General features: G+C 40.1%; 2 protein-coding genes and 1 long non-coding RNA gene across 6 annotated transcripts; all 3 read left to right on the forward strand.

The window, feature by feature from the left end:
* On the forward strand, positions 5,412-11,032 carry LOC109349973 (plant UBX domain-containing protein 8-like). Of its 3 annotated transcripts, none has more exons than XM_019591059.1 (10): positions 5,412-5,617; positions 8,014-8,084; positions 8,216-8,795; positions 8,877-8,914; positions 9,042-9,264; positions 9,380-9,577; positions 9,665-9,796; positions 10,216-10,359; positions 10,442-10,498; positions 10,722-11,032. In XM_019591059.1, the coding sequence occupies exons 1-10, from the start codon at positions 5,531-5,533 to the stop codon at positions 10,827-10,829; spliced, it is 1,638 nt and encodes a 545-aa protein (XP_019446604.1). In that variant the 5' UTR covers positions 5,412-5,530; the 3' UTR covers positions 10,830-11,032. The 3 variants fall into 3 exon arrangements, with proteins under 3 accessions (XP_019446604.1, XP_019446606.1, XP_019446607.1); XM_019591061.1 differs by having other exon boundaries at positions 9,063-9,264; XM_019591062.1 differs by lacking the exon at positions 9,380-9,577.
* On the forward strand, positions 11,941-12,643 carry LOC109349975. The gene is made up of 2 exons (XR_002108057.1): positions 11,941-12,283; positions 12,551-12,643. It is a non-coding gene; the product is annotated as an uncharacterized LOC109349975 (long non-coding RNA).
* On the forward strand, positions 12,883-15,339 carry LOC109349974 (scarecrow-like protein 28). Of its 2 annotated transcripts, XM_019591064.1 has the most exons (2): positions 12,884-15,129; positions 15,174-15,339. In XM_019591064.1, the coding sequence occupies exons 1-2, from the start codon at positions 13,152-13,154 to the stop codon at positions 15,206-15,208; spliced, it is 2,013 nt and encodes a 670-aa protein (XP_019446609.1). In that variant the 5' UTR covers positions 12,884-13,151; the 3' UTR covers positions 15,209-15,339. The 2 variants fall into 2 exon arrangements, with proteins under 2 accessions (XP_019446608.1, XP_019446609.1); XM_019591063.1 differs by having other exon boundaries at positions 12,883-15,176.

Genomic DNA, 16,197 nt, shown 5'->3' on the forward strand with positions numbered 1-16,197 from the left:
TGAAGTGGAAGAAATCCGAGAAAGGGCCCGTCTCAGAGAAGAAAACATCAAAAAGAAAACCGCGGCGAAATTCAACTCTTCAGTCATTCCCCGCCAATTTCCCGAAGGAACTATGGTATTAAGGAGAGCAGACATAGGACGGGTGAGAGGCAAGCTAGGACCTAATTGGGAAGGACCTTACCGCGTAATCAGCAAGATCGGCAAAGGAGCATACAAGCTTCAAGATTTGGCACGAAAAAACATCCCCAGGACTTGGAACGCCGCCAACCTCCGGATATTCTATGCCTAACTGACAACCCCATGCGCGGTTGGTCGATCTTTTGTAATCTTTTCCACTTATATGTGATTGAGATATTATACTCTGCTATTGTTTTGATGGATCATTTCCCAGCAATGGTTTTTTACTTTCACCAAAGGGGCCGGTCTTCGCCCCCTGGCCTGGTGCCACCTCACAATGGTTCTTTACTTTCACCCAAGGGGCCGGTCTTCGCCCCCTTGCCTGGTGCAAACTCACAATGGTTTTTTACTTTTCACCCAATGGGCTGGTCTTCGCCCCCCTTGCTTTGTGCAAACTCACAATGGTTTTTTAATTTCACCCAAGGGGCCGGTCTTCGCCCCCCTTGCCTGGTGCAAACTCACAATGGTTTTTTACTTTCATCCAAGGGGCCGGTCTTCGCCCCCCTTGACTGGTGCCACCTCACAATGGTTTTTTACTTTCACCCAAGGGGACGGTCTTCGCCCCCCTTGCCTGGTGCAAACTCATAATGGTTTCTTACCTTCACTCAAGGGGCCGGTTTTCGCCCCCCTTGCCCGGTGCCACCTCACAATGGTTATTTACTTACCCAAGGGGCCGGTCTTCGCCCCCTTGTCTGGTGCAAACTCATAATGGTTTCTTACCTTCACTCAAGGGGTCGGTCTTCGCCCCCCTTTACCCGTCGCCATTTCACTTAATGATTTTCTACAATCACCAAGGGGTCGTTTTGCATTTACATTCGCCTGGCTGAAGGCGTTCAAATTCAGAATTAAATCCATCACACTCAAAGTGTTCATAAACACAAGATCGTCCAACAATTGCATATAGTTATGTACAGAATTTAAATAAAGAGATTATCGCAAAAAAATTTCCTTCATTCAAAGAAAACATATTACAAGGTACTTAAAAAACAAATTACAAAGTTCCCCCACCCTGACCAGGAAAAGACATCAAGACTGGATCACCGTTGTCATCCCCCACCAACAGGCGCCCATCTTCCACATAGGCTCCCAGCTGCATCCAAGACCAGTCTTTGTTTGGAAAAGCCAGAGCTAGTTGAGACTGGGCACTCTCCCAAGCATCCACAATGGCTTCACCCACAGCCTTCTCCAGCTGCTCTTTTTCAGCCTCAACGGTCGCCCGTCCTTCCTCTCCCGTAAAGGAGTTTCTAGAGACGCCTTCTCCTCCCCCAATGCCTGCACCTGCCCCAGAAGTGCAGCCTTTTCTCGCTCGGCAGCCTCAACACGGGCTTTCCAAGCTACAACCTCCTCTTTTCGTCAACGAAGTGCTTCATCTTTGGCACAGACCGCCCCTTCGGATTCCATCACCTAGGCGGTGAGTTTCAACTTGTCACTTTCCAGAAACCCCACGCGAGTGGATAGATCCGCCGCCTGGGCCTTGGCGACCTCGCCCAATCTGACCAACTCCGCCTTCTCGGCGGAATGAAGATCAACCATCTTCTGCTTCTCCGCCTCATGCGCAGCCCAAAGTTTCGCCATCCGCCATCCGCGACTCCAGAACCCCATCCGCCTCCAGGTACTTCTGGATAGAAGCAATGAGGACAACACTTCCTTTCACATTTTGCAGCAGGACGGACGGGGATAACTTGTCGATGGTCTCTTTGGCATGGGCATTGAGGAGCGCCTGCTCAATCGCCCTGGGGACACTAACAGGAGAAATACGGTCCTGACTCCCCCTAGAACCTTTCTTCCTGCTTGCTCAGAGGAACGACCGACATCCTCTCCAGCTGTCTGCCCAGAGGAAGGGAGCACCGATGTACCAGCTTCTTCCCCCATCGATGCGGACGGGGGATTTCCAGTAGGATCAGCAGGAAGAACTGTTTCAGTAGGCACAACAAGGGGCGTATCAGCAGCCCTTTGGACCAGCTCTTGATCCATCAAATTCTCAGGCTGCCCTCCACTCACTGAAGAGGGTGACACAATTGTTTGACTGGGAGACCCCTCAGTAGGACAGGGAACGGGGGATGACGTTCTCTGAGGCTTGGAAGAAGCAGCGTCTTTCTTAACCAGGGCGACGGTCCTTTTCAGAAGCAGGCTCTTCCTCAGCTTCTCACTCATTTTGGCTTTTAGTTCGACTGCACAAAAAGGAAGAAAACCATTAGTGACAGGTTAAACAGATACATAAGACAAAGCAATAAAAGAAGTCAAAATCCGGTCCACCTACCAACAAGGTCCACTAAAGCCCCGCCCCCATCACGGATAGCCGAGCCAGGAAGAATTCCCCCCTCGTCAATCCAGTAAGTTATGATTTGGGCAGCTTTCGCCTCTTCTGAAGATAAGTCTTCGGTCTCCACTAAAAAGCTCTTGGAAGGGCGTTGATGGATGTCCCCTTTCTAGGCAAAAGGAAATCGCGGCTCGCCAGATTTGTTGAGACACCAGTCCTTCCGCGCCCGCCTGACGTTCACCTTGAAGTACCCTCCCTTCCATTTTTTCTCGTTTGAAGAGAACGGCGTAAATAGCCCACGCTTGGGCCGAGATTGCAGACTCGTCCATCTGTGGTGCCCCTCCTTATCTTCATCAGAATTGGTGCGGTGGCCGACCCGGATAATCCAAAAGAACAGCTTTAGAGAGCAAGGGAGGCCCGCTGCCTGACACATTATCTCGAACGCCCGAATGAACCCCCACGAGTTTGGGGTCAGTTGGCTCGGTGCAATCTGCAGATGCACCAGAATTTGCATATCCCACTCCTCCAGGGGGAGGCGAAGCTCCAAGCGCCGGATGTACGCCTCGTAAAGGAAGAATGTGTACTTGTCTTTTTTCTCCTCGGCGAAGTCATAGCAGACCCTCTCTCCCGACCTAGGGGCGCTGGCCTCGAAACCATGAAAAGTCTCTTTGGCCACAGGTATGCTGAGGGGAGTCCCATAGGGGAACGTGCTGGGAGTCCCGAGCACCTCTCTATCCACCCACCAATAGCGAGAATCCTCCCCGGCCATCTCCGCCAGAACGGACAGTTGAGGAGCATTCGCCTTATATGTCCTCATCGTCATGAACCTGCCATCACAAGAGTCATCAGACTCAGACCCAGACTCAGACTCAGACTCAGAACTATCACTCAAATTGAACCCATACTTGGCACGTAGTGAGGCCAAGTAATCGTCGGCGCCTCTCCAGTGAAACCCTGCACCTCCACCTCTGGGAGGAGGAGGGACGACGCTCAGCGGTTCAAGAACCTCCACCAATGCATAAGACGAGGGCAGCGATTTTTGGAAACACGGTGGAGGTCCAGGAAGGATCTCCACGTCGGAATCAGACTCGTAATCACAAATGAAAACCATGAGAAACGAGTGTTACCTGGGTTTTTGAAGAAGTTGAAAATAGGAAGAGTCCCGAAGAAGATCACGCTGGAGGCAAAGAAAGTGCGGAGATAATTCAGGAGTTTTGAAAATGTGTAAAAGAGAGAAAGCCACAGGACCCTCTACTTATAGAAGAACCTAGACCATGGGCCCAATGGCTAGGCCCATCCACATCCTCATCATGGCCGTAGAAAAACACTCAAGTACAATCCAACGGAAACCCGAAAAACAAGGAAAATTCGGCGGAAACCAAAGGTCGTGCCACGTGCTGGCAATTGAATGACCAGCGGTCACTCCCATGACACGACAAAGTTCGGCGGACATTAAGGGTCACAGTAGGTAATGATGAAACCCCACTCCAACTGATACGTTACCCAAGGTCATTAATACCTACCACGTGGCGCGAGAAACCAAAGAGACACGTCATAAAATCTCAAGAAGCACCTAGCTACTCAAGATAGATCAATATGCCCAGTTAGACAATCACCGGGTCGAGGGGCATCTCTAACAGTCCTCGCCTGGCGCCCTGGACAGCTCAACCAACGCCCCTTCAATCTCAGGTCGCCAAATCTCATACAGCCTGACTGCCCTGAAGGAGGTCGTTCGGCGATCGTTAGAGTCTCCCAACATGCTCTCCCAGCATCCTGGCAGACTGGGGGCAACTGTTCCTACCTGGCGAACCGAAGAGACACATGCTTGGTCGCCGAGGTGGGTCCCGCATCCAAGTCGAGCGAAGCTCGTGTAGAGTCTCCCAACATGCTCGCCCAACATCCTGGCAGACTGGGAGCAACTGTTCCTACCCAGCGAACCGAAGAGACACATACTCATTCGTCGAGGTGGGACCCGCGTGTTGGGACCACCAGAGTTGACCTTAGAGACAACTTGCCTTCAGTACCTCACCAACTCACCTGCCAACACGGCAGATAGACTGCAGAATGGCTACCAAACCAACCACAGGCTAAAAGACAAGAGTGGCACAGTGTACGGTCCTCGCAGACCTCCTGACACGGGAAAAGCAACCCCCGACAATACCTTTGGTCGGCCACGCGTCGCACCACCTGCCAAGAGCCCAAAGTCAACTCTCTCTTCTATAAATAGGGATCTCTACCAACAGGAAGTATCTTAACATCTTTACTCTTTAACATTACTCACTCTACTATTCTCTGCCTTCATTTATTCTCACATTTCCCATTCACTTAGTTCATACACTGACTTGATCGTCGGAGAACCTTTTCAGGTACCTCCACCGGTGGGTCCAACTCTCCTACCTCATCTTGCTACTTTGACGACTATCATCTTCTCCTTCCTCAGCAGCTGATCAATCACTATCCGTACCTTTGTGTTCTAGGAAAGAACATTGGCGTTTTCAGGTACCTCCACCGGTGGGTCCAACTCTCCTACCTCATCTTGCTACTTTGACGACTATCCTCTTCTCCTTCCTCAACAGCTGATCAATCACTATTCGTACCTTTGTGTTCTAGGAAAGAACAGAAGAGAAAACTTCTGTAGAAGACTTTCAAATCTTAATTTTTTTTCTTCCAGAACTAAATTCATGAAACTAACCTAAACAAAAACTGGTCTCAATGCAGCATTTATATTTGAGTAAATATTCATTTTATTATATCATGTTTTTCTACCTTATCAATTTAATTGCTAAAAAATGTAAAAATAAAAGTGATCCCAAATTTTTTCAAAATAAATCAAATTAGTCTCTCTAAAATATTATAAAACTATTAAAAATATTTAATTTGATACATTACTAAATTTTTTGGACCATAATATATTTTTCAACTTTTGATAGACAAAATTGAGAATATTAAAAAAAAAACCTTATTCTAATGAAAGTAAAAACAAATCCGTTTTCTTCTTTATAAAAAAACAAAAAAATAGGCGAAAATAAAAAGAACTGAAACAGTGGATTTAGCAGCTGAGATTCTTCTACATACAATTCAACTTCGATTCCAATGGCGACGAGGCCTAATCAAGAGGCAATTGAAACATTCATCAACATCACTGGCGTATCTGAAGGAATTGCGCTGCAAAAACTTCAGGTTTGTTTTTATTTTAATTTTTTACCGATTCTATTTTATCTCATAGGTTTCAATTAGATTCGAGGCAAATAGAATAAAGATAAATTAGATTGATAGTGGATCGTAGTTTAGTTAGGGTTTTGTGCATTGTTTAGTGAGTTCATTACTGATATGATGAATTTTTCTCTGAAATCAATTGTACTCGATCTTTACTATTACCTACTTTTTTTTCGTGTGTGCTCTATTCTATTTATGTTAATTGGATTAGTTTCTCTAGTTTTTTAAAATATCAAATCCATGTTTAGGTTATCAAGCTGTCTCATAGATTTTAGCTAGAATTGGAAGTATCATAGTAACGGTAATTAAATTGATGCTATAATTTTGTGTATGCTGGTTAATCAAAAATAGTTGGGTTCGTTTTTTGGTATAGTTTAGTGAGTTCAGTTTTATATGGATTTTGAATTATTTTTTGCCGTTCATTGTATGTTTCACTGTAAGTTTGAGATTTTATATTAAATAAGAATGTTTAGAATAAAAAGAATATCTATAATAAAAATTTAAATATGATATTTCCTTCTGTAATCGATAATTAGACCTTTTAATTATATATATACATGGATTATGGAATGTTCTCTATATGCATTTTGACCCTGACTAATGGGGCTCAATCGTTTGCTACTGCTTGTGCATACAAGATACCCATTGTCTAAGCTATTTATCACTTCAACTGTTGATGAATTAACATGGTTTATTTTATCCCTGTTAATTGGATTAGATTCTCTTCTTTTCAAAGGTACAGTTAAATTGTATGATTCAATTTGGATTTGCTATAATAATTCTAGGATGGTGGCTGAATTGGTGTTTGCATTGTGTACTATGGTCTGTACTATTAAGGTCCATGCATTATTCATTTTGGGTCTTGCTTACCGGTATCTTGTTTTATGGGAGGAAATACAAATATTTGCAGACTTGACTATGCTCTATAGGAAATATCAAGTTCAATCTCACTGTTTCAAATTATTATTTCACTAATATGTTTTGGGGTTAAAAAGTGGGCCCCAACTTACTCCAGGTTAAATGCTTGTTCTCATAGATGAACAACGTGGGCTAGTTAGTAAGCTTTAAAGATTTGTCATATATCATGACTGAGCGCATATGATTTTCCATTTAGCCTTTTGTCTGACCTCAGATGATTTAGCTTCTTCTATTATTGATCAGATACTTATACTCAAGCTAGGTAACTTACTCTTGTTGCAACTTTAGATATGTGATCCCTCACTCTTCATATGTGAATTTCAGCTTCTAATTGGTCTAGACAGTTATTCTGATGCTCTCGTAAAGCTGGTATCTGGTTGTCTACATAGAACAAGTTCTGTTTAGCTTTTGTGACTGCGTTTGGTTGAGGGGAAGGGAAGGCAGGGGTGTTGTTTTTATTTTTTCCTGTTTGGTTCCAAATGTTGGAGGGGAGACGAGGGGTCTAAAAATCTTCATGTCTCAATTTTGTCTCCCCTCCAATTTGGTGGATTTGGAGGGGAGAGAAGATGAACTGAAAATATTTGCTCGAAATTGATTAAAATAATGTGTGATATATTTAGAAATCTAGAAGTACCCTCTTTGCATTTTAACCATAGAAAGCTTATTCCAACTTCACACCTATCACTGTGGCATCTTGTTCTTTATTTTCTTTTCTAATATTTTATTCACAGTGTCTCTTTCATATAATCAGAAAGGGCAGCCCAGATGCCCTATGCACGAGGCTCCCACCTAAGTGGGTATGGGAAGGGTAGATATACGCAACCTTACCACAACAAGAGAATACGCTGTTTCTTGGATTTGAACCTGTCATCTCTTGGCCATTAAGCAGCAACCTTATAGTTGCTCTCTATTTTATATAATGCATGGCGTAAAATTCTCTTCATTTTTAATCTGCATACTTTAACATGAGATTTGTTTAGTCAAAGAAAATATGCAGTTTGATGTGTGAAAGAGGGTACTTTATCTTGGTAAAGAGCAAAGACTAGATAAATTATATGATGCAAGGGGAAAAAAGGAACATAGTATCATTGTCTATTACTGTTATCACAAATAAATTCTGAATATTTGTATTTTTGTTCCATGTTCACAATTTTTTCATAGGGTTGTTGTGTACATATTAGTGTTAAGGGTTACAAGGGTGCAAAAGTAAATTAGCTTTGCTTTCCCTCCCCTCCTGAGATATTTCCGTTCCTCTTCCTGCCTTTGAACCAAAACATAATATAATTAAAATTCTTCCCCCTTCCTCTCCCTCTGTTAAATTTTCACCCCTCCCTTTCCCTCCTTTGAACCAAATTCACCTTAAAAAGTTTTAGGCATTTTTAGTGCTTCAAGTAGTTGTTTATATCTCTCCCCTTCATATGTACAATATTGTTTCATGGCAGGAGCATGGTGGTAATCTTACTGAAGCAGTCGATGCTCATTTTAGTGAAGGAGACAGAAATTTTATGACCAGGTATCTATTTTTCTGAGTAAGCATATGATCGTTCAGAAATCTACATTGTGGAGCAAAATTACTTTTTGGGTTCTGCACATTCCTGCTCATTTATGTGATATTGACATATTAGTGTATTCTTTCATGGCCAGCACTCACGAAACCTCCACCACTGTTCCTCAAGATGATTTCATGGATACAGATGATCAGCTTGATGCTGAAATTCACACACACCCATCACCTTTTGCAAGAAATCTTAATCCATTTTCTCTTCTTGATCCAACAATTGGGAGAAGTATATTTGAAACTCATCTTGGTTCTACAAACCAGAACCAAGCACCATTTGTTACACATGCAATAGAGACAAGGGAGATTCCAATAGAGGTTAGAGATGGTAACCAATCCACTCCTCAAGCTGGCCATATTCCAACCATTGAAGATGTCACCGGAACTGTTGATGTCCATGATCCAGATATTCATGGGACCATTATTATTAATGATGAAGATGATGATGATACTTCACCTGCCAATACAGCACATCAAAATGAGCAAAGGCATAATATCTTGGTGGATACTTCACTTGACAGCAGTGTTAGAACTAGTGCTCCTGAGTTTGAGAACTTGCCAGATCATAACAATGACATAGAAGAAGAGATGATTCGTGCAGCCATTGAGGCTTCTAAACGGGAGGCCGAGGAGAATTACAGAAATCACCAACTTGGAAGACAAATGGTATGTGCAGTTATTCATCGATTTTGTCATGCTCCATTACACTGAATGCTTGTCCTAGGATTTATTTGCCACCTGGTGCAGGACTTCAGTGAACTAGGGGAGTTGGCATCAAATAAAAGGTAAATTATATTTCTTTCAGCTTGTTGTGGCCCTGCTGCTGCTGTTGTGTTCTCTTGCATTGGCTGAACTGTACAAGAGATTTTCCCTAAAAAAATATGTTCTTGTGTGATTGTCAAAATCTGAAAGGCGCAATTGCGGTCGTTCTAGATTGCAGGAAGGAAGTTCATCCTTTCAAGATGAAGATGTAGAGGAGCAGCCTCTGGTTAGGAACAGGACTAGACATATGCCTTCGGAATCTACAGGATTAGCTAGAGATGATGAAGTTATTGAGGCTGGCACGCTGCCAAGTGTAGGACAGGAGAGTAGTAATTCTCCTCAGCATAATGAAAATTCCTTCCACACTGATGAGGTACAGTGCTTCACTTCATGATTTTTTTTAAACAATTAAAACGCTGTTTACTTGCCATATCCTCTCAAATTCTCCATGCCTCCTAATTTTCAATCTTTGACTAAAATGAAATAAGTGGGGTGGCATTTCATCGGAGGAGCATGATGAAGCAGTCATGCTCGAGGCTGCAATGTTTGGTGGAATCCCAGAAGGGAGCTATCGCCATGCTTATGCACCTCATGAGTTCATGCAGGGTAGGGGTTTCAATCCTCGTCCCACATATCGCCCACCTTCACCATCCTTGGAAGCTCAGCGCTTGATAAGGGAGCAGCAGGTGTGACTTATTTCTTGAAAAAGTTCGAATTGTAGGTTGTTTGGGATGGCCTGACTGTAGCTACTGTTGTCTGTTTATTTGATACAGGATGATGAGTATCTTGCATCCTTACAAGCAGACAGAGAAAAAGAATTGAAGGCTATAGAGGAAGCTGAGGCTGCTCGTGAAGAGGAAAGACAGAGAGCTGAAGAATCTCGCAGGAAATTACAGGAAGAGCAGGTAATTTGTAACTAACTGCCTTGTTTTTTTCATTGCCTAAACTGCCTTCCTAACCGGTGAAGATGGGATTTGATTCCAAGTCTTTGCACTCACTAAGATAGATAGACTTGGGAGTTAGCTAATGCCTACCCGTTTAGTAAGTATCAGCCATGTGTAATGTGTTTGATGAGAGAATGTTATTTTTTATTTATTTTTTTCCAACGTGGAAACTGGAAATTAAGATTCATTAGCCAGTTTTGGAAAATTAGCTTGCATCCTAAAATGGAATTTTGTTTGTCAATAACAGCATTAAGAACCACCCTTCATATTTTATCACACTTGATCCATTTTTTTGGGTATTATTTATTGTCTTCGACAATATGTTATCCAGGGTATATTCACTTTATCCAAGTAGTTCATTTTGCATAATTGTGTGCTAGGAATTGGAAACACAACTAGCAGCCAAAGAAGTCTCTCTACCACCTGAACCTTCCTTAGATGATAATAATGCTGTGACCTTGCTGGTAAGAATGCCAGATGGCAATCGTCGTGGACGCCGATTCCGTAGATCTGATAACCTACAGGTAATGGCCTGCTAGAAAGTAAACAGTTTCCTCCCTTCTTTCGGCACATACTTTTGCTAAACATGCTTCTGGAAAATTTCAGGCGCTTTTCAACTTCATAGATATTGGTAGGGTGGTTAAACCAGGCAGTTACAGATTGGTGAGTAACACCATTGCCTTCTCAGTCTTATGATTCCTATTCTTAATTATTGTGACAATTTTAATAATTCGCATAATTTTCTAAGGAAAATACTGAATGCTTTTTCATTTAAGTATGAAGAGGATTATTAGGAAGATATTTTAGAAGGACCAAACTCTTCAGGGAAATGGTTAATCTGTACCATACATTGACTATTTTTGTTTTTGATGTTATCTTGGGACAGGTGAGACCGTATCCTAGGCGTGCTTTCGGTGATGGAGAAAGTGCTGCTACACTGCATGAACTTGGCCTAACCAACAAGCAAGAAGCCTTGTTTTTGGAGTTAATCTAATTCCATGAAGCATATCAGGAACACATTTGAACTTTAGTTTATTAAAATGTCAATCAATACACACCGAGATGTGGCTTTTTAATCAGGGTTTGTGATGTTTGGATGGTGTTATTTATGAATATTTAGATTTACAACACCAAATGCAATACCATGTTATGTGTGACGTCTAAATCTTCAAAGGGAATGTTTTCTATCTTATCTTATACCCTAGTATACATTGTGATTGAAATAATTCATATTAAATGAAATTGAAATTATGGTTTTCCTTTTTCCCTTCTTCCTCCACACCCCTCCTCGCTCCTTCGAAGAATTAACTTGTTTTCTCTTGTTTGGGAGCATGTCCTAAAAGTATATTATTTTTTTGTTAATTGTTGTTATTGATTGAAGAAAAAACATACTTTGTGAAAGAACAGATAAATTGTGGATCATTTAATAATTTTTTAAATTATAATATTAAATATAAAAAGATATAGAATGAGGGAGTAATTTTAACGTGATTGGGTAGTCTATTGCCTGTCACAGAAACAACTCAGGGGGACACGTGGGGATGAAAAGTCACTACAACTGGATTCTCCATCTCATGTTATTTTGCCTGTTTGGAAAGTAACTATTCAATGCCAACTTGAATTGACTGATCTAGTTATTTTGGTGTTTGGAAAGTAGAAAATCTAGCCTCAATACGATAAAAATGACTAAATGAATCATGTTAAAAATGACTAATTTAAAATTTTTGTAACCACTTTAAGTTTTTTTTTTTGAATGATTAAACTGGTAAGATTAAAAAATATGATAAACTAAAATTTGTGTTTACTCTATATCAAAAATAACTTCATTTAATTTATATTAGAACAAATAAAGAGATATAAGATAAATAAAAGAAATAATAAAAAATAATATAATTGAAAAATAAAGTATATATGTTTATTAAAAGGTAAGTGTGTAACCATGTTAGACCCCACAAAGATAAAAATGTTAGTATTTGATGTGTGTGCTACATTTATTTTGTAATTCATTATATTTTGAAAAGAATAGAAGATGGGCGATAAATGAATATATAGAAACGGAAGTAGCAAAATATGCATTATTATACAATGCAAAGGCAACGGTAAAGGGAACGGATATGAGGGGACATACACGTGACGTGGCACGTGAAGTCTAAAACAACCCACTCTCCGTACAACAGCAACACTTGGATTTCAACGGTCACATTTGACATCATTCCTTCAACGGTCGTATAATAGTAATACCTCACTACCACTTCTTTGTTGGAATATCAAACAACACTCGTAGGCCCATCCACAAAAAGAAAGAAGATAGAGACAGTCATGATCATCATCATGATGCAAATTCAAGTGCAAATGGTGGGGTGCTTCTAAACATTACAACTACATGCAACAACATATTGCATGCTGCAAGAGAGGGATCATATTATATAAAATAACCACTCTTCTAAGGTTTCTATTTTCTCCCCTAAACATTTAAATATTTCATTAACTTAGTATATAGTTTGTCACTTTTTATATTAATAATTATTCCGCAAGTTATCTACCAATTTAGATATCTGGTTCACTAATTTGTCATTTTTTATATTAATTTTAATTTTATGTGACTTTTTTATAATGAACCCTTAAGTAGTATTACATGGTGGATTTGATCAGTTGGGTACATGATATATGCTAAAGTTGTAACAAATTTCTTTTATTTTGCTGGTTTTGATTCAGAAGCTTCAATGAAGGACATGGTCAATATTTCAATTGCTGATATGGGTTTCAAAAGTATTGTTTCTCAGGATTTCTTCTACATCAAATCCCAAGGTGCATGTTTCTATTTCTCATCTCTTAATCTTCCAACACAATAAACAACCTAGTACTAGTTTCTAATGAACCATTAAGTGTTTCTGGAATCCGATGATCAATTTTCAGTACTAGGCTTTTTTTGTTGTCTACTCTATCCAATTCTTCCATTCTTTCCTGCATATAAAATCTAATTCATATTCTTTTGTTACAAAACTTGGTATTCAATATACAGATTCAACTCATATAGGAACACTTGGAATTTCTAAAGGAAAAAAAAACACTAAAGTTTGCTTTTTCTTTTGTATATTCATCGGATTCCTTTTATTTCATTAGGATTTTCACACACTCACATAGATCATATCAAACATTCAAATCAAGTTTTAGATACCTTGAAGCAAAAAAAAACATACATTTCCTCTATACTTCATTAAATTATTACTAGATAAGAACAAAGTGAAGAGAAAAAGAAGCATTTTTCACCATTGAAGAAGAGGTGAAATATCAAGTGTTACAAAAACCATAGACAATGTTGGCGGGGTGTTCTAGTTCAACATTGTTGTCACCAAGGCACAGATTAAGGAATCAAGTAACATCATCAGCACATTTTCAGAACCAAGCTTGCAATCTCCACCTACCTTCTTCCATGAACACACACAGATTGGACTTACCATCATCATGCAATTTTCCAAGGAAAGAAACCCCACGTTCTCAACAACAATCTTTGAAGCCTATGACACTCTCAGTGGAAAAACCAATGGAAGCCAAGACCAGCACATGTTCTTTGAAGCATAATACTCAGACAATGGCATTTGTTGAATGCAAGGGAGAGATCAATGATGGGTATTGGGAAAAAGGTGTTAAGGGTTTGAAGAGGCTTGCAGAACATGGTTCTGTTGAAGATTCTGTAGCCTGCAGAGCCAAGAGGAAAAAGGGTAGTAGTGATAATAGTGATTTTGGTTATATTCATGAAGGAGATAGTTTGAGTTTAGCACAAATGGGTGCTGGTAACTTTTGGTTTCAACACCCTCAAGTTCCTTTGTCTATGACTGGTTCAGAGGAAGATGAAAGGGTATGCTTTGTTCCTAGTGAAGTGGTTTCTGCACCTTTGCCATTATCAAACAATCATGCATGGGGGGAAATGGAGTTTGGTGTGACTAAGATCAAGAATTTTGGTGAGAAGAATGTTGTTGAGAGTAGCCAATGCATGGGGGGGAAGGAAGGTTCAGTGTCCAATGCTTCATCAGAAAGCCAAAGCTTGAGTTTTAGGCTGAATGAGAATGCACCATCAGAACATGAAGTTGGTAATGGCTCAGGGGATCCTTATCATTATGAAGGCACAGAGGTGGAAGCAGGTGAGGAGGATGACCGAGAGAAGCATCGCGAATTTGAGCTGGTTAGTTTTCTAACAGCTTGTGTTGATGCTATTGGATCAAGGAATGTTGCTGCAATCAACCATTTTATAGCAAAATTAGGTGAACTTGCATCTCCGAGAGGAACCGCAATAAGCCGGATTTGTGCTTATTTTACAGAAGCCTTAGCCATAAGGGTTACCAGGCTTTGGCCTCAGATTTTTCATATCAACATTTCAAGGGAGCTAGAAAGGGTGGTGGAAGATGAAACTGGCAATGTACTAAGGCTTCTGAACCAGATTACTCCAATTCCCAAGTTCATTCATTTTACTTCCAATGAGATGCTGCTGAGATCTTTTGAAGGGAAAGACAAGGTTCACATTATAGATTTTGACATAAAGCAAGGGCTTCAATGGCCTAGCTTGTTTCAAAGTTTAGCTTCAAGGACTAACCCTCCAAGCCATGTTAGAATCACAGGCATAGGGGAATCCAAGCAAGAGCTGAATGAAACTGGTGACAGGCTGCAAGGTTTTGCCGAGGCATTGAACCTTCCCTTTGAGTTTCATCCAGTTGTCGATAGACTCGAAGATGTGAGGCTTTGGATGCTTCATGTGAAGGACCATGAAAGTGTAGCTGTGAACTGTGCTTTGCAGCTCCACAAGACCCTTTATGATGGAACAGGAACAGCACTGAGGGATTTTCTTGGCCTCATTCGTAGCACGAATCCTACTGTCGTCGTGATGGCCGAGCAAGAAGCAGAACACAATGACCCAAGGTTGGAAACAAGAGTGTGCAATGCCTTGAAATATTACTCAGCTTTGTTTGATTCAATTGATCACTGCCTTCCACAAGAGAGCCCTATGAGAATAAAGATAGAGGAAATGTATGCAAGAGACATAAGGAACATCATTGCTTGTGAAGGGAGTCACAGATTGGAGAGGCACGAGAGCTTTCGGAATTGGACAAAGATGATGGCGGAACAAGGAGGGTTCAGATGCATTGGAATTACTGAGAGGGAAATGTTTCAAAGCAAGTTACTATTGAAGATGTACCCTTGTGAGAATTACAATGTGAAGAAGCAAGAGAGTGAAGAAGCAACAGGAGTTACTTTGAGTTGGCTAGAACAACCTCTATATACAGTTTCTGCATGGACACCAATTGATGCTATTGGCACTTCAAACACTTTTTCTCAGCCAACTTAATTTGCCACAGGTTTTATTTTCTTCATACATAGATTTTGTCAGAAATATACAACAGGACTAAGGTATGTGAGAGTATTCTTCTTAGATAGGAAAGTTGTCATTATTATTCTTTCATTCTTTATAGCAGATATGATTTAATTTCTATGAATACAGCAATAGTTTTTTCTGATCTTATACATAGTTCAGAACTTTTAGATACATTTGGAGTCAATTTGTGATCATTATTTGATTCTTTTGTGTAAGCAGAAATTCTCTTATTCCATTCATTTATGTAAACCATGTGATTGATATATTTGATTATATATATGAAATGAATTCAGTGACTTGTCCTGTTGATCTTTTGCAATCAACTCTGTTTATTATTTATATTTTTATATTTTGTTTATCTATTCTATTTTCTTATTTGATCTTACTTTCAACAAATTACTCTCTGGCTTTCTATCAATCCTTTCTTCACTCAGAAAATAATTTCAATGTAAAGTAGCAATGTATGCATGCACTTATTATGAGTTTAATTATCAAACTAATGCAGATTTCAACCAACTTAACATGCACAAGTTATTGCCAGAAGTCTTGACTATAAAAGACTAGTCCAATTGAGTGGGAGGAGGGAGGGTCCTGTGTGCCAGACCATGTCTCTCACTAAGAAAAATATGTCATATCAATTTAAAAATTATATATTCATTATTTTTTGTTTTGTTTTTTGTTTAATATCATTGATTCAAAACATGGTTTGAGATACAGTTTGAGGTAACGTATATAAATATCATGTATACTCACTACTATCTTTGTTGAAAATGTTCACTAATAGAATCTCAACAACATTGTTTGCTGCACTGCACTTATCTGCAGCTAACCACTTATTTGTTCAGCTCTTATAATTCTTTGGGAAATAGTAACACATGTAGTACGGGGTTAATAATATTTTTATGAGTTTAAAATCTGTGCACTGACAGTGTAATGATGAATGATTTATTGACAGTGTAAAAAACACTTACACTTATCAATGTATACCTATTAA

The sequence above is a fragment of the Lupinus angustifolius genome, chromosome LG06, assembly GCF_001865875.1.
Source record: "Lupinus angustifolius cultivar Tanjil chromosome LG06, LupAngTanjil_v1.0, whole genome shotgun sequence".
NCBI lineage: Eukaryota > Viridiplantae > Streptophyta > Magnoliopsida > Fabales > Fabaceae > Lupinus > Lupinus angustifolius.